Source organism: Protomyctophum bolini (assembly GCF_963924005.1).
Source record: "Protomyctophum bolini genome assembly, chromosome: 3".
Taxonomy (NCBI): Eukaryota; Metazoa; Chordata; class Actinopteri; order Myctophiformes; family Myctophidae; genus Protomyctophum; species Protomyctophum bolini.
This window is the reverse complement of record NC_137864.1, coordinates 36732605-36756025: the sequence shown is the minus strand read 5'-3', so window position 1 is coordinate 36756025 and position 23421 is coordinate 36732605. Positions and strand designations below refer to the sequence as shown.

Genomic DNA, 23421 nt, shown 5'->3' with positions numbered 1-23421 from the left:
GATATAATTCACCTTCAGGGTGATTAACCACCTCTGTGCTCCTGAAAAACCTCAGTGAATTATCTCCCGACAATGACCACCTAGGCAGACATTATTCCTTACATATTTCCTTTTCTAAATCATGTTTACAGTTATATATACAATATATGACATTTGGGGTTTGGGGTTTTACAACCTTTTGCTTATAATCAGATTCATGGCTTACATTGATTGAAGCAGAGATGTTATAACCTGGCACAGCCATAATGGTCACTATACAGAATGGACCTGCACAACGCAGGTGGCTATGCAAGTACGGTAACAGTTTAGAGACGGCATGCTCTCCCATGCCTTTCAAACAAGAGGCCTAATCAGTTACTGAAACTGGTACTGAAAGTTGTTAAAGTTTCAGGACTGTGCCATTAATCCACCCACACTACAGGTTAAGCTTTGACTTCAAACTTGTGCTATTAATCCACCCACACTACAGGTTAAGCTTAGACTTCACACTTGCACTGCATCTACAAACTACATTTGTAGGTCAGAGAGCCATAGTTAAAATGCATAATGTTCAAATTAAGACAGAACCTTATTCATCCAAGATGCAGTTTTATTAGGCGGATTGATTAATTCTGACAATACATCACGTGGCAGATGAGATGGACATATCAATGAAGTGGGAGAGTTTGTACCATCATCATGACCAATAATTATTATTATAACATTATTGTCCTCATGTTATCATCTTCCTTCATAGCATAAGAACGCAACATTCTCACTGACAACTCTAACGTGTTAGCAGAAAGTAAATGCCATTTCTGTCACTGTGTTGTACAATGAAACGCACTAAAACAACATGAAGAAGAAATAACTGTTATGCTGTGGATTCTTGGTCCTTTAGAATGTGCTTTTTACGTTTAGTGTATACAGGAATGTGTGAGTATCAGTCATCTGTGGTGATGTTGCGGAACAGGTAGGCCATAGATTCTCCATTGTGGATGCGACGGATTGCCTCGGCCAGGATCATACTGACGTCCACAGTCTTGATCTTTGGACACTGCAATTTCTGCACCTCATGAGGAACAGTGTTGGTCACCACCACCTGGGGGCGCAATAGGACTGGTGACTGATTTGGAACCAGATTTGTTTAGTTTCCCCTAAAATGTCTTTCCCCAATTATGACTTTTATGAGCTTAAATCGATTAATACACTATAGATACAAATTGTTGTCGAGTTAAATCATGGCGGGTATTTAAAATAATAATAATACAATGTCGCGCTGTGTCTCCCATTCTGTGGATCGTTTGAAGCAAATCGAAAACCATAACACTCAAAACAAGATGGGGTCTAATGCCCTTTTTTGGGAGGGGTGGGTTGGGGACTTAGTGCATGGAGACAAACACTGTTCTTAACATGTAACCCCTTTGGTGCCACACCGCAAAGAATCCTTTACGCTGACATTTGGTTCTAAATACTCTATCGTTTTCATACCCTGAGCATAGCGGTCAGAAGAGTATGAATGTCCCCGCACTATTTGGGGATGACTGGTCTATTTATATATTTATTTTCCCCGACTGGCTCTGGTCTAGCAACATTCCCATTTTTTGAGCATTTTCGTTTTGACTGCGGATGAAATTTTGCATCTTTGCTAATTCCGGTGTATTTATATGCATATATTTGTAATGTTCATGAATATGCTCTGTCCTGTCAAAATAAACAAATAAAGTAAAGTAAATTGTTGTAGTGTATTGGCTGCCGCAAAGCCCATTCATTCTATAGACTATGTGCAGTTCCCCTCTCAACTCCATCAAGGTGTCAGACAAACTAATACATGACAAATCATGACCAGATATGGGGAACAAAGTTATTTCCCGTCAGTTAAAGTGACAGCTGAGAGAGCACGCACAAAGCGCATCAAGCCTCGGTGGAATCAATGGTGTGATCATGGAAAACTTTACTTATTCATCGAGATGAACATACGATCTAATGCCATTCCATTAAATAATGGGTGCCAAGGTTGATCTGTTTTTTAATATCGGCTCCACTCAGATTTCATAGCCAATTTCTAGGGTCCATTAGGGTTTGGGTCCGTCATTTTGAACCTGTGAAGAGCTCTATGTATATATAAAGTATATTATCTAATATGTTCATTATTTATTCAGACTTCCTTATTACTAACCTCGGTCATCAGGCTTTACCAAAATGGTATGCCTCCCAGGCTACATTATTACTAGATGTTTATGCAATCCAATGTTTCATGTAGTTCTTCTATCCTTCACGAGTTCCTTAAATAGAAAGTCTGAAAATTACTTTTTTACAATCTGGTCTACCAGAGCTACTTAGTGCTTATAGATGGTTAATTAAATTCTGAGAACTCATCCATTTTGTTCGAAGCTACACGATAAACAGTTAATTTTACCCAAAAACTCCTGACAGCACCTCTGCCCTGAGCCCTGATCTGAATGGTTTACCTCATCAATAGCAGACTCCTCTATAAGTGATCTGAATGGTTTACCTCATCAATAGCAGACTCCTCTATAAGTCCTCTATAAAGCCCAACACACACCGGCTCCGTCCGACGCGTTGCCGCGCGGCGCCGCCTGGAAAATAGAACTGGTCCAGCGCGTGTCGGACGCGCTGTGCAATAGGTTCATTGAAAATAATGGAGGCGGCTGTTTTGATGCGCGGCGGTCGCAGACGGTGTGTGATGGGCTTAAGTCACCTCTGCCCTGAGCCCTGATCTGAATGGTTTACCTCATCAATAGCAGACTCCTCTATAAGTGATCTGAATGGTTTACCTCATCAATAGCAGACTCCTCTATAAGTGATTTGAATGGTTTACCTCATCAATAGCAGACTCCTCTATAAGTCGTGGCGCCTCTCCAGACAGCAGGCCATGTGTGGCCATGACGTAGATCTTATAGGCTCCTCTCTCCTTCAGGATCTCTGCTGTTGCAACAAAGTCCTGCACGTCGTCAATGATGTCATCCTAAAAGAGCAGCAACAAAGACAAGGGTTAGTTATGACTTTAAGGATGTCCCAATAATCAAAGCCATGCCATAACTTATTGTATGTCATATCGTCTTTATGTCTTGATAAATCGAATACACAGGACCACAATGGAAACAAGCTCTCAGGGCTTTTTGCGTTCTCCTCTGTACCCATGTATTTTTTGTAAATTGTAAAAAAAAGGTAATCTTTGTGTAGGACCAAAATACTGGTTTGCTCAGACACATAAAGTAAATAAATAAAGTAAATTATTAATGTTTGTCTTAGGACAAAAATCTACACTATACAGTAGCTAAATATAGTGTAGAAGAGGTCTTACAACAATGATGGCAATCCTTCCTCCAACATCCCCCACCACAGTAATAGGTGGTTTCTCTTTGGCCATCATCACTGCAAGACAAAGGACCATTACTTTCAACCAACAGTCAGTATAAAATATATGCAGACTAAACAAAAAGGAGGAAGTAGATTAGTTGAGAAGAGATTGGTATTAAAAGCCTACCATAATCATGCAAAAACAGTACCACTTCAAGTCAACAGGCATCCAATTAAACCACACACTTTTCAGGTTTAAAAAGAAAAATGTGAGGCTACTGAAGAGGATATGGTTTAAAATCCATTCAAAGTAAGAAGCAGGGAACCCACACACTTAATTACATGGCAACATAGTAATAATTATGTATTGTGCCAGTGGGGCATTCGTCAGGTCTTCTGTGATGTGGCCTGCTCTGAACCATAAAGTGTGTAGTTTCCCAGTTACTTACTTTTTTTCAACCCAGCATCATTTAAGATCTGCTGTAGCACGTGCACTGCAAACCCTTATCTACAAACCACCGTATTTCCATTGCAGAGACCGCAACACATCACATCACACACATGTCATGCTGTAAAACCCTCTTCCAAGTCAGTTTCAGGATCTGTTCCCAAGTGCAATACACACACACACACACACACACACACACAAATCACAGCCCTGCACATGTAACTCTTTTAAGGCCATTGGTGGGGTGAATTCCGGTCTCTGGTTGCAAAAAGCAGCAGGGGTCAGGATTCAAAGAGATATGGGAACTCGCATCTCGCATAAGCCAACAGATATTTAAAATGAACAAGAATCATATTGGTGTGGTGCCGAGCCCGAGCTTTCAGCCCAGAACTCAACGATCAAGCAACAGGGTGCAAATGACAGAACAAAAGTAAAACCGTGTCACGCAGATCAGCTCATATTCATTTCAATGCAACACAAATAAATAAAAAAAGGAAACAATGTCCATGTCACTTGCAGAACATCCAGATTTTGCAGACATTCTGCAATTTGTGACTTGTAGTTGTAACCTGTAGTTCACAATTAGTAAATGTACCAAATTACATCTTTCCTTCACATACTTTGGGACATCCAGCCCTTTGATCACTAAATGTGAACCACAATTTGATAATACATTCGAATGTACATTATTCAGATCAGTATTGAGTAACTCCAAAGAGTATGTTCCAATCAGTTCAAATAAGAGCATTGGATACTGAGAGCTTCCAGTGATTCACATGGATACACAGCATGAAGCCCATTTCAATCTCATGATTCAAAAGTGATTAAAAACTGATTGGTCTAGGAAAAAAGATGTTTGCCTTTTCAATTAGCCTTGCCAGCAAGTTGGCACAACCTTTGGCCATACACTCTTGAACAATTCCTAGCATTGGAAATTAAGGGGGGGGGGGGGGTTACGGTAGGTATACATTAAATCGCTTAATCACACAGCTAAGCTTAATTTCTTGAGCAAATAAATAATATGCATTTCCTGTGTCACTAACCAAACCTGCCATGTATTTTGTCTACCGGTATGTTGTTTTCAAATATATACAGTATACACACACACACACACACACACACACACATCACAGAAGTCTACATTAACATGACCTGAAATAATACATAATCCAAATCATAGCATTTTCCTTATGATTAGTTTGGTTTAAGAACTTTCCTTCCTCTGTGTCCATAGTTGAAATGACCTAGAAGCCCTCAGTGGCTGAATCATTGCATGCCGTTAATCATAAAATATCACACAAAAAGGGAAGAGAGGCAGCGTTACGGTCATACTTGGGAGTTCTATGCCAGGGAAGGCAACCTGATGCCTGCTGCCTGCATTAACAGTAGATAGAATTAATTAGTAGAGCGTTTAGATAATTACCCAGGAAAGAATCACACAAAGCAGGATCACTGGGTTTTACTTTTAACAGATAATAATTTGAATAATATTGACAGCATAAAATATAACTCAACTATGGGTCAATTTGTATGGATCACAGTGTTAGTCAAATTAAACTAACCATACAGTATGTAGAGATACTGATTGCAAAACAAATGCAATAATAAAACAAATTCCACATGGGAACTGTGTGGCTCAAATGTGTAACTCAGACTTCGTGTGGCCAGTCTGTGACGTCAGAAAAGATTGGGCAAGGTTTCAGCCTGATCAGAGCCCTATTGAATTCCATATAAATAAAATGTATTCAAAAGGTATTTAGCAGTGTGGAAAAGGTTAGTGGAGGTTCTTCTGTGGCCTACTGTCAATGTGCACAAAAATTTGACACTGATCAGCTTGCGAGATTAGTTCCATACACACAGACCCTCTTTTAGACAGCTAGAGTCACATCTAAAAGTCACAGGGGATTTAAATAAAGAACATGCAAGTTATGAATTTGTCAAGGCAGACAGATGCAGGGAGGATGAAGTTATAATTCAGGAATTTCATTTTAGAGAAGCAGTACATTCAGAGATCAACAAACAACCTCCCAACTCAGTACGGGGGAAGCAGTAGCAAGTAGAAGAATTTGGATATTCAGCTTGGAGATGGAGAGAACAGGAATCCAATTTATAATTAGAATAAAAAAAATTAAACAAATTTTCTTAATATATTAATTCATTCTAGTGGGATGAAATCGCTTTGGAGGTTTCTGATCCAGTCTGAGTCTAGAGAGGATACAGAAATGATGCATGCATGTTTGTGTGTGTGCAAAAAAGTACCCATTCGGTCAAACTATTTTTTACCGAATGGGTAATTTGCTGGCTGACCATCAGGAACAAGGTCAACGGGCTGAGGCCGTTATGTGAACTTGCGCTAAGAAACCGAAGGTAATTTGTAACATTTGACATTTTAAATGAAATAACAAAAACATGATCTTCGATTCATTAGCACAATGACAATATGAGTCATCACAAGCAGGGAAATCATAACTGATTATATTTAGAGGCAGGATAAGAGCACTTAGTCTTAGTACAGTAAGACAGTAAGAACACAAAGTTCTTCTTTCTCAAAGAATGAATTAAGACAGAACAAAGACAGTGTGGAAGAACAGGTTTGGTGGGGGGAAAACTAAAATGGGTTAGGATATAGCAACACCCATGGGTCATGAAAATAAAAATAAAAACACCCAAGCAGGGTATTCCTGTATACAAGCACAAAATGGAAAAGAGAATATTGTGAAAATGGAGAAGTGAGCAACATACTGCCTGTGTGTGTGTGCGTGCGTGCGTGTGTGTGAGACTGTGAGTGAGTGAGCGAGCTTATCTTACATGGCAGCTCTAGCCCAGGGTGTCCTGAAGAGCTGGTCCGAGCTGCAGGGGGTGAATGTCTACCGTCTGCCATGTCTGACTCGGAACACTGGGCTTCACCATGCATCACAGCCAGCCCTAGTCTCAGCCTCTCAGCAAAAGACTGTGCTCTGAAACACACAGGCACGCAAACACACAAGTTGCCAAAGAATCCAACAGATAAATACCATATTAAAATACAATATACATAATATATTATGTTGACACATTGAGCACAAAAACACACAAGCAAAGCTTAGTTGTAAAAACTGAACACAGTTTGCTGTAACACAAACTTAAATGAGTATTTACTAGTAGGGACACCCTGATAATGTTTGTTTATTATCCACTGATATGGATCGCCAAATCATCAACCGGATCAACAACCATTATGTGTGTGTACTACTGCACTCTAGATAGCACAACGTGGTTTAGTGAGACACCTATTTTTTTAATTGATAAAAATTACAGTATATCAGCATCTTATTTTTTGCAATCAGCAACAAGTATTATAACCATTATCAGCATTCCCAATATCATATTTATGCAGAATATCTGCCAATTACCGGTAAGGGTAGTACTTGCATAGTACACACATAGAAATAACAAACATGACAATGACCACAATTCAGACACATAATGTCCTTCATGATCACATTAACAATAACATACATGGGCATGCATGGGCAACTGGCCTCCCCAGGACGACAGGGGCCCCCAGGGGCCACATGCGGCCTCACCTTCACTTAATGCAGCCCGTAAATTGCATTTACGTTCATAAAGTTAACATAAGTACCGGTATAACTAAATCCATCTGATATTAAATAAAAATTTTACTTTTCAGGATTCCAATTCAAAAATAGCAAAACAATTATAATTCTGGATTTCAATTCAAATATCAAAAGTTGCAGATCTACAAGCTCAAACACGTCGCAATGCTACATACACGTTTTGAGCTTGTAGATCTGGTATTTTTTCCACCACAGTATACGTATATGCAATGTGGCCCTCTGGAGTGAGTGTGGAACTATAGTGGCCCTCTCCATCTTCAAAGTTGCCCATCCCTGACATACAGTATGAGATCCACTACTGTGACACATAATGTAGGACTAGAAAACTTGACGTCAATACTTGCAGTTCCTGCATGTCCCAGTTTTGCTGTTACCTCTTGGCAGCTGCCGGGGATTTTGCAACAATTATGGCATTCCTGTAGTCTGGGATCTGGGAGATGAGGGAAAAGAAAATCATTTGAAATCATTTTTCAACTTTGAGCCAGACTTGGTTTTTTTGGTTATATGTAGTTTTACTACATATAATCATTACAAGAACAACCTGTTATTATTGATATTATTTGTAGCTAGGCTAAAATATAGGTTTTCTTGAGTGTCTTGCATTTTCTATATTGTATTTGAGGTCATTACTTGGTCTTTTTACTGTTGTTTTTTCTCTCTGGTTTGTACCCTCTTGGTGATGTTTCTGCTCGTTTTGTTTTGTTGCCCGTTTGCTGTTTGGGGACTACATATGGAAATTAGCATCCTTGCTAAATCCGACATATTTACATTGCATTGTTATGTGTAGTGTAGTGTTGTGTAGTAATGTCCCGTCCAAATAAATGTATTAAGTATCTGTGTGAGGAATTTCATCCTTTTAGGGGCAAGGCCAGTTGGCCTTTAGTGTGGTCAACTTTTTGAGGGCATAATTAAAATGAAAGGTTAAGGATGATTACAATTTTATATTTTTATTTCAAGGCGAACATTAGTTCAGAACAGTGCTGCTTAAATAAATAATCACAGCTTTAAATAACAAAATATAAGTAGCTACAGTTGTAAAATATTGTAAATGTATGTAACATGTATTGGGGACCCAGTCTCTTTTTTTTAACATGATCACAAAGAGGTAGAAGACTATACGTTTGCACCCGACAAGCTCAATTGTTCAACCGTGTAAAACAACATGAAACCTGCGTTTATAACAGTGAAGGGCCCGTTACTTTAGTATTACCCCGCTCTGAATCTCGTCAGCCATCATCTCCCTTCATGTTTGTTATGGAATAACAGCAGAATAGCAGCGTGGCTGGCCACTGTGACGTGTGTGTGCGTCATGACGACCAGCGAGGGTAACACAACTACAATACACAAATATATCTCTGGTGTTCATGTGCGCTACACAGATTTGTTCTGCACGGGATGTTTGGGGAACATTGGTTACCGTAATGACTGGGAAATGGTGCAGAGGAAAACGGTTAAATGAACTGCTGTGGGCACCGGTCAAGGCACAAAGGCCACTGTGGCCGTCTGGGCATATAACTTTGAGGGGCACACGGCAAAAGAGAGGGGTAACGACGGCCATAGACGCCTTGAAATTCCTGCCCTGGTGTGATATATACACACACACACAACATACCACACTGCAGTTTTCTGTGGCTGCATAAGAAAAAAGGTATTAACCCACATTTCTGTACCTTTTCAATGGTTCATGGAAGTCTTTCTGAAACAGCTGTGTATGTAATGCAATCTAGAGTCTTACCTCTTCTTGGATGTACTGAATGAGGAAGGGGGAGGCCCTCAAATTGTCGACAGGGAAGCTGAAGAAACCCTGGATCTCTTTTTGGTGGAGATCCATGGTGATGAGGTGAGTTAACCCTGGTACAAGGAATACAAGAAAAAGATTGTTACCAATACAGAAAACACAGCATTCCATGTACACTGGTAGAAGTTGTCATGATTTAAGACCTTATCTGCTTGACCCAGTGTGAAACAATCCTCTGCAAAAACATATTGATATACATGATACAATGACCATCAACTACTTTATCAGACTGAATGTCTGTGCACAAATACATGAGATGTATGCCCTGTTCCTGTCTGAACATAGCTTGTAGGCACACCATGTATCCATCCATTGTCCATTTACTGTATATACTGTATATTCCTCTGTTGTTTGTAATAAACTAGAATGTGTCGTGCAATGCTGCATGGTGTTGTCATGTTCTCCATGTGTGCGTCTCAGCTGAATTCTCACCCACCACCCCTTGGTTAGATTCACAAGGGACCACACAAAAATTAATGCCTTAACTGTATCACCAGTACCCTCCCGAACAACATTCCAAATGACTCAGTTATAAATCATGACAGAAATGTACTAGTAAACCGGACACCCGAGTCCAAGTATACACAATTACACATGGCAAATCCCATACATATTAACATATTAACTGAGGAGGAATTCTAACAATTGGGTTCAGGGAATATTGCTTAGTCAATCTGTGTTTTGTTTTGTATGCCCATTGCAATCAGAACTGTACTCACTCCCAATCTTCCACATACTCATTTTAGCCCGCAGCACTTGCACTAGTCTTGACGACCTTACAGGCGTATTGCAAAGGCTATTTTAGATAGCATTATGTAAACATAGCACTCTATAGTGCAGGGGTCAGCAACGTTTTTCACATGAAGTGCCATGCTTTTATTTTTTCTTGATAGTCAGTGTGCCATATCAACATTACATTTTATTATGACACCACATCGATACAAATATTTCAAACAGATTTTGATTCCCATATTCACGACAACCTTATTTGTTCTTCTTTTTGAAATATTGTCTTAACATTAGGCCACTTTAGGCCTACTGATGAGTAGAACTAATAGAGGAATAAGTACCCACTTATCTCCCTCTCAAGTCAGAGTTTGAATGAATGTAGAATTATGTGCAGGATGTGATTTGCACACTGATGTGAGGAGACTTTAATATTATAAAATAAATGTGTTCTCTCACACTTATGTCAGTGTGCCAGTGATCACCCTCCCCTGCGCCAATGTTAGCACCCATGCCTGAGGTTGCCTACCCCTGTATACTCCGTTTATTTGTACAGACATTCTACTGATGACTATTTCTATGAATTTGATGTATTACCATGCGTTACCCTTCACTCTGGATTAAGAGCGTCTGCTAAATTACTAAATTGAAAACTGTATGCTAAGAAATCAAAGTTGAGTATTTTACTTTACACATGATTTTGCTCATAACATGGCCATTCTGCTTGGAGTAACAATGCACTTAGAACATACAATATATTCAGTAGAAGAGTAATAGTACCAGCTTTGGCCAACATTGATGCTAGCAGCTTGCAAACAACAGAGCCCCTCTTTCTCATCTTGCACTGCTTGCTGTAAGGGAAGTATGGGATGACCCCAATGATGTTCTTTGCACAGTTGGTCTTGAGGGCATACGCCATAACAAGCAGCTCCATGATAGCCGTGTTCACATCTCTGAAAGCGAAATAGGAACACACACACTGTAACACATCACATCGGCTACACGGATCTACACGGCTGGTCCCCTCAAAAGAAAACCGGTTCCAATAAAATTAGGTTTTTCTACTTGGCTAGCTGTTATGTGACAAATTATTGGGCTTCGTGTATGGAGCCATGTGGTTCTACTGAGGTCAATTGCCTAATAAGACTAAGGGCCGATTCATACTCCTATTTTAGAGCCGAATAAAAGTCGGTTCGGCGCTGTAGAGCCTACAATGTGACGTCATTTGAGGTTCGGGGGGGGGGGGGGGGGGTACCGTCCTAAAGTCGTCTCTTCGGTGCTACTGAAAATTTCTGACAAGCCGAAATCATTTCGACACTACAGCGCCGAAACAGCGGTAAAACAGGAGTATGAATCGGCCCTAACTTGCTGAAAATCCCCATCCTAAACTTATCACCAAAGAGGGATCCATAATTAAACCCAACTGCTAGTAGTCTATTAGCTAGCAATTGCAATCTGTGATACTTTATAGTTAAACAGTAGGTTTCAATGTTTTCAAGGTATATTTGTACTAGGGGTGGGACGATATGGGTACCTCACGATACGATATATATATTGCGATATTAGGCCCTCGATAACGATAATATCACGATAATCGATATATTGCATGAAATTTCATCAACGTTATATCACGATATCTGCAACTACAAAATACTTGGAACTGAAAAAAAACACTAAATGAATACTCAATAAACTCCCCCTTTGCCTCATCATAATACCTCACAAACACCACCAACTGACCATTATCACTGGTATCATCATGCCTCAAACACCACCAACTGACCATTATCACTGGTATCATCATATTTCATAATACCTCACAAACGCCACCAACTGACCATTATCACTGGTGTCAGTGGACTTGTCCACTGCTGGGGAAATGCATTCTGCATTTTGTATTCCCACAAAGCTGTTTGGACAAATCACCATTGAGTAATTCAGTACTTCTGGTTGCTGTGGAATCCTTTTCTAAATATGTTTTTTAAATACATCAATATTTTAATAATCGATATAGATTATTTATCGCGGGCGGACGTATCGATATATATGGCAATATCGACATTACAGCACACCCCTAATTTGTACGTCTCTAAATGTTCTGTTGAATTGAAAATGGTGGACCCTATTGTAAAAAGTGCAATGCTTTATGGTGTCGTCCACAGTTAACAGTTTTTGTATTGAGTTGTGCTTGAAATGTACTGTAATTCTGCAAAATGTTAATAAATACTTCAATCAATAGATTATAGCATCAAATATCATATATAATCAAATATAATCAAATATAATCTTGACTGTTTACTTATACACATAGCACATGCATCCCTTTTGCACTTGAGTGGTTAGTGAAACAAGACCGCCAACAAAGCCAGGGGTCACTTGCCAGCAGGATCATACTCTGTCTCACTTTACATGGTACTGCCAGTCGATAGCACTGTCAGTATGGGTCAAGGCTCATACATAGTCTGGATTTTCGGTGGTTAGGTGACCACCGAACTACAATATGACGTCACGAGCCGCGGTGAAGAGCAAACCACCGCCACCGCTCGAGCCCTTCTCTGTTTTTTGTTTTTACTCAACACTACTCAACGTTATTTCAAAATCCAGACTATGAATAGGCCTTTAGTCTGACAACTGAACATGATTTTTACCACAAAATATTATTTTATCAATGATTTAGAAGCAACTTGTTTGTATGCCTGCCAACTGAAACAGATGCAGATGGTTAAGGTAAGTTAAACTCCTGCCTGGAATTTCAACACTAATCCCAAGCAATTTTGCCACAATTCTCATTGATACAGAAATGTTATACAGGCACATTTTGGTTACACAAATCTGTAAAGTGATAGAAAAGAAAAGATAACAACCTTGGAATGGTCTGAATGATAAAGATGTCTTGACCACGTACAGATTCTTTCACATCCACTCTCGTCTCTGGTAAGGGCAAAAGACAGATAAATTAGGAGCAATGCAAATAATGATTGAGGTTATAATAATTATTAATTGCATGCAAGCATAATTCCTAAATTGAAATAGATATTCAATCTGAAATGGGAGGGGGCTTTCACCATAATGCCTAACCATACTGTACCTCTATTTGACTCTTGAAAAACGACTGACTTTCCCAATTCCACACCCAAACGTCTGAAAAACAGCAAAGAGTGTGTCAACAGACAAAGCACATGCACACACTGCTGGCTCAAACTAAAAATGCATAACTCGCTGTAAAATATTAACCAGTCCATTTCAGACATTCTTTCCTGGAGACACTGGGGTTATCAACAAACAATTAGTCTAGCCTAGCCTATATCATGTCTAGCAGCAATTTATCACATGGCAACTTCTTATCGGCTGTTGTGCAAGCACTCAATGTATGAGTCTCCCACTAACACGGCTTTCCAGAGTCACTGGGTGTGGTCAACAAGAGTAATAACAAAGAAAGAAGACCACCATCCATAAACGGTAGAATAACATTCAAGCCAAAGTGGTCTGTTAATTAGCCTTCAGCTGTGTATACCTGTCAAAATAGCTGCTGTGAATAAATGTTCCTGGATAATGCGTCACAAAAATATTTACATATATATATATTAAATAACAGACTTAACATCACAACACTTAAAACTGATAGTTTTGTATAGTCCTGTGATAATACACAAACAAGTGTATTATCACAGCATAAGGAATGTCAGAACAGGTCAGCTCCATATAATATGGAGAATTGGAGATCTAAGCAGGGGCAGTGTCTTGAGTGTACAGGGTTTGATGAGGTCAGAAGTTCAGAACAACATGTATGGACTGTCAGAACAGGTCAGCTCCATATATCGAGATCCAAGGGTGGCAGCGGGAGCAATGTCGTACAGGCTTTAATGAGGACCCAGGTAGGGCCTGGCCATAATTTCCGGGCCTGTTGAGAACTCTAGTTTTCGCCGGCTGTCAAGCACGACTGCACTAATAACTTTGGGGCAGGCCCGTCTAGAGTTTGAATGGACAGGTATCGGTCAAAAGGGAGACAAAGAGGAATGACAGGTGGGGTAGGATCAACATATGGATTGTCAGAATAGGTCAGCTCCATATATGAGACCTAAGTGTTTGAGGTCAGATGTAGAGTTGCTGGCCGGCTCCATATATGCAGATCTAGGTGATGATCCCGTCTTCTCCATGTATTGCTATTCAGGGTTTGATGAGGTCAATGTCGTGATCTTCATATATGGAGACGGCCATATATGGAGCATGTCACGAGGTGCGACAGACTGACGACCAAATATGGTGGCGTGACATTTCACAAGGCGTGACAGACTGATGGCCATATAATGGTGGAGTGACTGAGTCACCTACGGTCGCAACTATACATACACATTAATCAGCAGACTTCACCTTTGCAGTAATAAATCTGAGTTCTGTCTGAATACCCTAATGTTCTGCACCACTGTTTCCAAACAGTATGATGGGGAGCAAGCACTTATATTTCCCTTATACAACTGCTGCGTGGCTGACTTACAAGTAAGGCTGCAGAGCAAGAGTAAATGGATGATATTGTTCACCTTGCAAACCTCTGAATCTGACCAATATGAAAGATTATGAGTTATTAATGTTCACTTAGACTCAGTGTTGAGGCCTGCTCCCCTTCAACTAAAGTACCTTATGGTTAGCCACAAGCAACTTAGATGCTATATGCCATTATGCCATCTACATCTAACTTGCAATACTCTCCCTTGACATGAAACTGAAAATGATTGTATTAAACATCGATAAACTATCAATTTGATGTCAAGTCTTTTGTTTCCTAAAAATCCACAGAATGTATTGAGAGAAAGTAGTCCACTCCTTGTCTCCTTAACATGACAACGGTGGATTTGTATGAAACAAGAACTTGACAGACAGGATAACGCATGCTATCCATACGGTGCAATATTAGAGTTTAAATTAGTTTAAAACAAGATAGAACATTTGTTTCATGAATGGGAAGGCAGAGAGCGCCTGCTCAACCAGGCTGCTCCTGGCCAGCAGGGCACTGCTCCATGGATGCGGTGTCCTGTTGGACGGGTGTGACTGATGCTATAGTATAACTGGTGCTGGATGCGCCTCGTGATGGCTGCGACCTTCTGTGGATTAGTCTATAACTGGAAGTCTGGATGAGAGAGGCAGTGATTTGGCCAATCAATGCTCGAGCCGCCAAATGGAGTGTAGTGGTTGAGGATTTAAACACTCTAAGGGCCGATTCATACTCTTATTTTAGAGCCGAATAAAAGTCGGTTCGGTGCGGTAGAGCTTAAAATGTGATGCCATTTGGAGGTTCGGGGGGGGGGGGGGGCGGGTACCGTCCTAGTCGGCTCTTCGGTGCTACTGAAATTTTCTGACAATGGAGACCACCTGATAGTCCAGGCCAAGGCTTCATTCATTACAAATTGATTCATCGCATATTTTGATGTATTTACAAAAGGCTGTCAATGAAGGGTATTGGCACTTAAATGCAGATAGCATTCATGGCATGGAAGTTGCATGAGGCTACCTTATGGTGCTACTTTTAAATAAAGTTATTACTTTCAGATTTATAAAGGGGTGAATCAATCTCCTGTAAGCGGTAATGCTCTTCTACGCAACACACACACACACTTTATTGGGGACAATAGCACATGGCAAAGGTAATTGCAAATAATGTCACTTTTTCACACTTCACAAAACAGAAAACAACGTACAGTCCTCTCGCCCGCACTCCTCCTCCAAAGAAACGACAAGTAAACAGCACAACAAAACAGAAACAACATGATAACAGACTGTCCGCTAGTACCCACTAGTACACACACTAGATTAGAACATCAATGTGTCAACTGCCAAACACAAGTGGCCAAAACAGTTCTGTGGACAAGACCAATACATGTGTGAGCTTGTGTCTGGGCACAGCAATCGTACTTGGAGTCTGCCACAGGATACATTTCAAGATTAGCTCTATGTAATACTTTCAGTTGAATTAGACTGAGACATGCACATGAGGTGGTTGAGTAAGAGTTCACTCTATATAAAGTGTCTCCCCAGTGCCCACCCCTCATCTGTCAACTCCGTCCACAATCCTTTCCAGTTTTAATCGCTGTGAAGAACTATTAACATCAGTAAGAGATGAGATGTTAGTATAACTGTAAACTACCTGTATAAACATAAACAAAGCCATTCTCAGTTGGTAACATAGGGGCAGTTTCTCCCATTTCTGATTATTAGGAAGATGTGGAAAATGAACCCTACTACCCTAATAATTTGCAGGAATAAGAACTAAGTGGTCGTTTGAACAATGCAATGCATACTTGCATAGACATCTTTAATATAAAATAGTGCATTGGTGTGTGTGTGTGTGTGTGTGTGTGTGTGTGTGTAAACAACAGTCTATCCAGACTATTCAGGGTTAACCTCGCGTCACCAGACTTGGGTAGGGTAGTACTATAGACTACTCGGCCCCGTGGCTGTCACACGATCAGCAAACGCATGCATGGGACAGTACACAACCGATCACTTCGGGTCAACTGGCTAATTGCACACACACCGTAAGGGAAGTTAATAGCCTTGGTCAAGACTATCATATTCGGAAGACTGTCTTCCAAATCTGCCTGAAGTTTCAAATACAAGCGAAGCTCAAAACTACAATATATACCATGAAAATTAAAACATCACTTACTCAGTAATCTTCTTCGCCAGTTCGATGCAGGAGGTGGTGGAATTGGCAGAGAAGACACGGTAGCCACTTTTTGAAACATTCATGTTGGCGTAATAACCAAACGACAGCTTTGGAGTTTGAGAGCGAGAGACAATAGACCCGTGAGCCCCAAAACGCCTAATGGGCATATTAGCTTGTATCAACTTGTGGTTTTGGGTTATATATTTTAACCCACTGTCAAAATATATCACTATATACTATAACAATCCCTAACTAAACAGAATGGTGGATCGATTTAGCTTAACTCGGTTGCATCCGACATGCATTATAGAATATGTCGTGTGTATTCTTGGTAAACATGCAAACTAAACAAACATAGCACTCACTCTCGGCGAAACAACGGCTTTATAATAATGAGTTTGTCAAACTGAGCTAAGCGAATATTTTGTGAATCGTGATGGTAACATTACACACACACACACACAGTCTAAATAACCACCTCTGTGTCGATGAGAGCTCCACTGACTCCACACAAAAAAACCTGGGGGAGAAGCAGTTATGAAGCTCAGCTCTCTGTCTCCATTCTGACTGGACACAGGGAAGCTTTCAGTGTTGTTGCATATCTCCGAAACCCACAAATATAATATAATTACTTCAAAATTCAACAAGACGACATCTAGTGTCGCGGAACGTCGGCTCAGGCGAAACACATTAGCAAACCTCCGCGTGTTTCTCCTCAAATGTGTCTCCTGCGATGATAACTTTGTTTGCAGCAGCAATGCGGTCAGTGGTCACATCTCGCACCAGGAAAAGACGCCACGAGCACATTGGACGCCGGTGGAGAAGTGGGAGTGACGTTTGGGTGAGCCAATCAGTGGCGTTGTCAATACAGCAATGGTGGGGTTATCGTCCAAAGAGCACGCAGCATCCGCCCCATGTCATAATCTTTTAGCGTATGACATCAGGAGGATACTGGGTGCTCATTGGACGACAAGACAACTACTAAAACCCTTTAGCCTTTAGTGGTTTTGATGTATGGATGGAAGTCCCCAGACTCCCCACTCCCTATGATGGAAGTGGACTAAATAAGGTTACTGAGGTTACTTGACTCTGGTCAGTGCCAGTGGTCAATATTGATAATTTTAGCTTTCAAAGTGAATGTACCGTTGCAAAATAATAATAACGTGCACAATATTGTTTTTAATTTTATTAAAATACAATTTAACATTTTCTGTATATTATACATTGTATAACCTTCTCTATAGTCGACTCTATACACTAACAGAAAAGTACTGATTCTTTAAAAAGGAAAACAAAAAACAAGAATGAATAACATAGTGATATAAATGGTAAATGGTAAATGGTGCATTTATATAGCGCCTTTATCCAAGGCGCTTTACATAGATTGTGCATTACATTCACCCATTCATACACCGATGGCAGCGGAAACCATGCAAGGCACCAACTAGCACATCGGGAGCAATTAGGGGTTCTGTGTCTTGCTCAAGGACACTTCGACAGTAACTCTGGGGGAGCCCGGGTTCGAACTGGCAACCTTGCGGTTCCCATCCAGGCACTCTAACCCTGAGCCACCGCCGCCGATATAATGGTCAGGTGAGCTGTCTCCGTTGTGTTCTCCCCCCCATATTAGTATGATTATTGTGCCAATGTGCTACCAACTGAGAATGGGTTTGTTTCATACAGTTATACATTTATCTCATCTCTCACTGATGTTAATAGTTATATGCAGCAAGTAAAACATAAATTGGAAAGAGGATTGAGGGCGGATTTGACAGATGAGTGGTGGGCACTGGGCAGACACTTTGGGTGCGTTCGGAAATGCGCCCTGAACGCACTGGTGTGCTCTCTTGTCGTTCGTTTATTCAGTGCACTCGGTGCGTTGTCGTTCGAAAATCCAGTGCCCGCACTGAGCGACCCTACCCTGAAGCTGGGGTTGTCCGGTGTCGGCGGTCTGAATGCGTCACAGCTGTGATCGTTCGTAAATAAGGCACACTGTGACGTCACCGCTCACCACACTCAACAAACTGACCACATTCCCCGTGCGCATTTCCGAACGCACCCATAATATAGTGAACTCAACCACCTCATGTATACGTCTCAGTCTAATTCAAATGAAGTATTACATAGAGCTCCAGGATGGCTGAAATGTATCCTGAGGCAGACTTAAAGTGCGATTCCTGTGTGGAGACACAAGCACACCTCACACATTGGCCACTTGTGTTTGACAGTTGACACACTGTCTGATGTTCTAGTGTGTGTGGGTATACTGGTATAGTGGGTATTAGCGGACAGTGTTTCTCCCACTGATGTATGATGACACAATGACATTTGGATCATGTGACCCATGCCTTGTTTGTTGTACACATTTCACACTTTTTGACACATTTTTGCAGTAACATAAACATAATAATACAATTAAAAAAGTAAATGCCAATTACCAAATGCAACAGCCCTATAGGGAGAGCACAGAGAGAACAGTCATGTCTTCTCAGAAATATGACATCAAGACCGATTATTTTCTCCTGAGAGATAAGTTTCACCGGCTATTACTACTATAGCGCAGGCTGAACAGGCTTGAAGATTGGTCACATCAATCTGTACCAGTCGCTAGTGCAGCGACAGATATTTGCACCTTCTCCTAAACACAGCTAGTTGTGTTCCTATGGACACTGTTGCCCGGCCAAGCTGGAGGCACCAGTGAGGATTCAAACCCCTAGTCTTTCATGGTGGGCATGAACTTTACCCGTTTGCCACCCAGCGCCCCTGACCTTTTTAAATTATCTCCCCAGCAATTCATTTCTCAGCTTTTCAACACCTTCTCCTTCAGCAGGTCCAGGATGACCTGCCTCTCCTGGCTCTCCAACTCAAATCTTCTCGCTCTCTCGTGTCTCTCAGCTCCAAGACGCTCCCTTTCCATGGCAATCTTACCTAAGATTAAAAGAATCCAAAACAAACCTGTAGTTCAAGAATAATGACACCATATCATTTCGGGGGGGAAAAAAAAATCTGGTGCAAATGGAAAGTCTTCCAAGGGTGCAGTCACACCGTACTTTGATTCTGCCTATGCGGCAGATTCTACCTTTCAATGCCTTTTTTTGTTTTTGCAAAAATCCACTAATGGCAACAAACTGCTCCGTTCCCATTGAAAAGTATTGTCAGAGCAAAGGCAGAATCTAAATTCAGTGTGACCCCTAATTTTCTTTACTAATACTGACTACCAGTGCACACATTTGTGCACACATTTGTTTGCTGCTATTTGTGCACATATTTGTTTGCTGCTATTGGTGTTCAAGACATCTGATTTGGAGGAAGGCTAATCATACAATGTTTCCCAGCCGTGTGACGAATACCATGTGAAAGACAATATCAACCTACAATGAAAATGCCTAACTATTTTACCTTTCTGTGGAAAGCAAGTTACAAATAACATAATGTTGATGATCATTATCATCATTATTTCAGTAGTGTAGTAGTAGTAGTAGTAGTATTACACCATGTATTTGAACTGGACAAATGAAAATCGTACTCCTCTCGATCTCCAGCTCCTCTCTCCTCAGAGCGAGCTCCTCCTCCCGCAGCCTCTGCTCCGCCTCGGAGCGTTTCTCCAGGAAACTGAGGATCTCCGAGTAGGTCTGGCAGCAGCACTGGCACGGCCGCTTGGCCATAGGCGAGGTGGACAGCTCACCACAGCCTCGGTGCTCCTCCTCTACCTCTGAAGGAGTGGGGACCATATGGTGATCTAAGGTGAGGACGGTAATGTGAGGAAGGTAAGGTGTCAATTATTAGAGGAGCGATCTATGGATAGTTGATTGATCAATTAGATTTTTAGAAATGTCCTTCTTTCTTTTTATATACTTTTATGACTTTTGGCATCTTAATTAAGTAATGCACTCTCTCTCTCTACCTGTGGAATCTGTTGTTTCACAGTGTGTCACAGTGATGATGGGCTTGTCCTCCTCAGGTAAATGCAGTTCTTCCATTGCTCGTTTCCTCAGTTCCTCATCCTGGTGATAATATAATTATAATAGTAATTGACGGCTCGTTGGTCCGACTCGCCCTATTACTAACCCTGTCCCCAACTGTTACCCGGCCTAACAGCACTCAAAGTGACTTTGTCAGACCAATGCACCGTCGGAATTACCTCATCTACTCTGACGGCACTGATGCTCACATGTTGCTTGTTGCCCGCCAGGACACCTTTCTCGACCTCCAATTCCAACACATCATGTAACAGGTCCTCCTTCTGTGCATACAACCTCTCTGTTCCAAACCTGAAATCCACCAACATACATGCACACATGCTCGTAGGGTCAAAGGCAAACATCAAACAAGCTCAAACAGGCATGCACAAAAGGATGCCATTACTATTATTTATAGAACTAGAGCGGTGCACGTTGGGCACTGGCCTACTTGGAACGATGCAAGTTGGAAATGCATGCCTCGAGATACCTGGATTACAGATGTACACACACAGAGATGTGTGTACGTCTGTGTGTGTGTGTGTGTGTGTGTGTGTAAAGCAGATTTGCTTTTTTTTGTCTCCAGACATTTATCCGATTGGCCTACTGACTAACCTGCGCAAGCTGGCATAGTCTTGTTTCTTGTAATAGTCCAACAGCAACATGGTTCTCTCCCTACATCGTCTGCCATCCACTTCAAAGTTTTCATGCTCAAGGGCTGCTGTAATGATCTCTCCCACACGGGCCCAAATCCGTCCTTAAGATGTTACAGTGATTGTTACACAAAAAAAATGCATTGCGTTAAATTAGGGATTATTTATTTTCACTCTATGGCCTATTTATGTCAAATTTAGTCAAAAATAAAGGAGACACTTTCAACCTGACTCCTTGGAGGCAAAAGGGTTCTGGGCGATAACCTCTTTGAGGAGGAGGATGTCATGCCGGGCTGAGAAACGCACCTGTTTCTTCCGTGGGGTAGGAGACCCACCCAAGGAGAACCCTGAGCGACAGTAAGAGAACAGTGAGTGTAGGTAGAACAGAATATAAGACATTTAGGACCAATATAGAATAGAATGGAAATGAAGGCCAGATAATATTATGCCAACTCCACAAAAACTCCACAAAAACCTGATCCCACCCCTGATGGAGGGGAAAGGAACTGGACGGAATAACGCACTATGTCCGGCGGGACACTCCCCCCTGTCAGGTGAAAAGAAGCAGCTTGGACTCCTCATGCATAGAAGGTACATGAGGTCAGTCCGCTGCCCCCCCAGGATGGCAAAGGAAGTGACCAGGAAGTGACCAGGATTAGTGACCAGGATTACATTAGATACCCCAAAAAATGGGTTGCAAAATCGTGGGCTTATATGAACACCCTAGACAGTTTTTCAGTATTTAGATGTTTGATATTAATTTTAGCTGCCTCGCCCCCTTCCTATACAAACCCACTGTAACTTCAAACACCCATCCTTTTTTTTGGTGACTGATATTGTCTTCCTAATATGCGAGGGGGCAGTGCTTTTTCATTTACTGTTTGTTTCTTCTTTTTTATATATATATATATTTTTTCAAGTCTCTGCTGGCTTCTCCCTCTCCTTATTCTTTTCCAAAAATAATTATTAAAAATAAATGAAAACAGTAAATGAAAAAACACGGCCTCTCACGTATCAGTCACCATGGTTAAAATGGAGCTTGAAGTTGAAGTTTGAAGGTTTTTATAGGAAGGGGGGTGGGGGCTGCTAAAATGAATATCAAATATCTAAATATTGAATCGAGCAACTTATAAACTGTCTGGGGTTTTCACATAAGCTTGCAGTAGACGATAACATGACCATGAAAGTGAAATATCCCTTTAACAATCATACATTTTACATTTTAAGATATCCACTCTGATCCCCCTTATATACTGTATTGTTGTTATTTTTATTATTATTATTTTTATTATTTAAATAAATACAGTGTTTCCCATGGGTCTACTTTAGGTCCATCCTGGGCCGGATGAGGATAGGATGTGGAGGACCTTTTAGGGGCTAAGCTCAAATATTTTGGAGATGAGCTGGGACTGGGAGGGTGAGGCCAGGGTGTTGCAGTTTGTCTTCAGACCCTGTTATTTTACCAATACAGTTCAGATTCAATATACTGTATATGGCATGTATTTATTTGAAGTGTGGAAGAGGAGGATGCAGCCTGGCCTTGCAGGGCACAATATTCGCGGCCAGGGCTGCGTGACCAGAGCAACACAGCAGCTCATAGTCGCCAGATGACGTAGCAGCCCATCGTCATACAACAACAGTGCCTAGCCTACTGCACCGAAAATATAGGCGATCAACATTAAGCTCACAAGCCAGCAAGATTGTATTGTAGCCTACTATGCTTGCCGACAAAAAACAAGTCTTAAAAATCTGTTCTTGTCGACAAGGAAGGAACACACACACGTACTGTCGTGCGCTTTTCCATATTCTGCAAGCCAACTGCCAAGCAAGCACACACAAGTGCAAGCACTGTACTGTCTGTAACTGTAGTCTACGTCTACCTCTATACCTCCCTGTTTGCCTGACTACACAAGTTACACATTTTAACTAACATGAAATGTTGAATTGGAAACGCGTCAAAACATCGCACCACGGCGCAGGGTGATTTCTAAACATGCGGAGATGCCAGAACACAACAGAAGCTCAAATAAATATGGGGTGTGGGATTTTTTTGTAAGCCAGAAGGCATGTCAGAAGTAGCAGTTGAGAAGCTCTCACCACCGTTCATCGGCATCTTGACCACCACCACTTGACGTTCCATGTTTCTGTGTACATCTAGGATCAGCTTCTGACGAAAAAAGGTTGAGGTCACTGTACACGTCCACTCACCAGTACATGTATTCTTCTGACGTGTAACTCAACTTGTCGGGAAATCCG

At 41.2% G+C, this 23421-nt stretch overlaps 2 protein-coding genes across 7 annotated transcripts; both read right to left on the bottom strand.

Moving 5' to 3' along the window:
- Window positions 1-568: 568 nt before the first annotated feature.
- LOC308309697 (phosphoribosyl pyrophosphate synthase-associated protein 1-like) lies at window positions 569-17327 on the bottom strand. 6 transcript variants are annotated; one of them, XM_080755611.1, is made up of 12 exons: window positions 17032-17327; window positions 16554-16709; window positions 12981-13033; window positions 12757-12823; window positions 11709-11801; window positions 10673-10845; window positions 9104-9219; window positions 7743-7798; window positions 6560-6708; window positions 3308-3378; window positions 2822-2968; window positions 569-1081 (listed from the first exon to the last, which is right to left on the bottom strand). In XM_080755611.1, the coding sequence occupies exons 2-12, from the start codon at window positions 16634-16636 to the stop codon at window positions 923-925; spliced, it is 1167 nt and encodes a 388-aa protein (XP_080611737.1). In that variant the 5' UTR covers window positions 16637-16709; window positions 17032-17327; the 3' UTR covers window positions 569-922. The 6 variants fall into 6 exon arrangements, with proteins under 6 accessions (XP_080611737.1, XP_080611736.1, XP_080611738.1 ...); XM_080755610.1 differs by having other exon boundaries at window positions 16554-16660; XM_080755612.1 differs by having other exon boundaries at window positions 16554-16660; window positions 17186-17327.
- A 467-nt stretch (window positions 17328-17794) lies between these two features.
- Window positions 17795-23400, bottom strand: LOC308312744 (uncharacterized protein). The gene is made up of 7 exons (XM_080759452.1): window positions 23263-23400; window positions 21393-21512; window positions 21128-21269; window positions 20695-20824; window positions 20458-20557; window positions 20080-20292; window positions 17795-19481 (listed from the first exon to the last, which is right to left on the bottom strand). Exons 1-7 carry the CDS (start codon window positions 23303-23305, stop codon window positions 19354-19356), a joined length of 876 nt encoding a protein of 291 aa, XP_080615578.1. The 5' UTR covers window positions 23306-23400; the 3' UTR covers window positions 17795-19353.
- Between the last annotated feature and the right edge of the window lie 21 nt (window positions 23401-23421).

Coding starts and splice junctions, on each gene's coding strand:
- LOC308312744 (XM_080759452.1), bottom strand. CDS start 23,305: ATGGAACGTCAAGTGGTGGTGGTCAAGATGCCGATGAACGGTG. Junction 21,270..21,392: donor TTTTGCCTCCAAGGAGTCAG/GTTGAAAGTGTC, acceptor TAACATCTTAAG/GACGGATTTGGGCCCGTGTG. Junction 20,825..21,127: donor GACTATGCCAGCTTGCGCAG/GTTAGTCAGTAG, acceptor GGTGGATTTCAG/GTTTGGAACAGAGAGGTTGT.
- LOC308309697 (XM_080755609.1), bottom strand. CDS start 16,720: ATGCCCATTAGGCGTTTTGGGGCTCACGGGTCTATTGTCTCTCGCTCT. Junction 10,846..11,708: donor CAGTTGGTGGCGTTTGTGAG/GTATTATGAAAT, acceptor TTTCGCTTTCAG/AGATGTGAACACGGCTATCA. Junction 7,799..9,103: donor TTCAGTACATCCAAGAAGAG/GTAAGACTCTAG, acceptor CTCATCTCCCAG/ATCCCAGACTACAGGAATGC.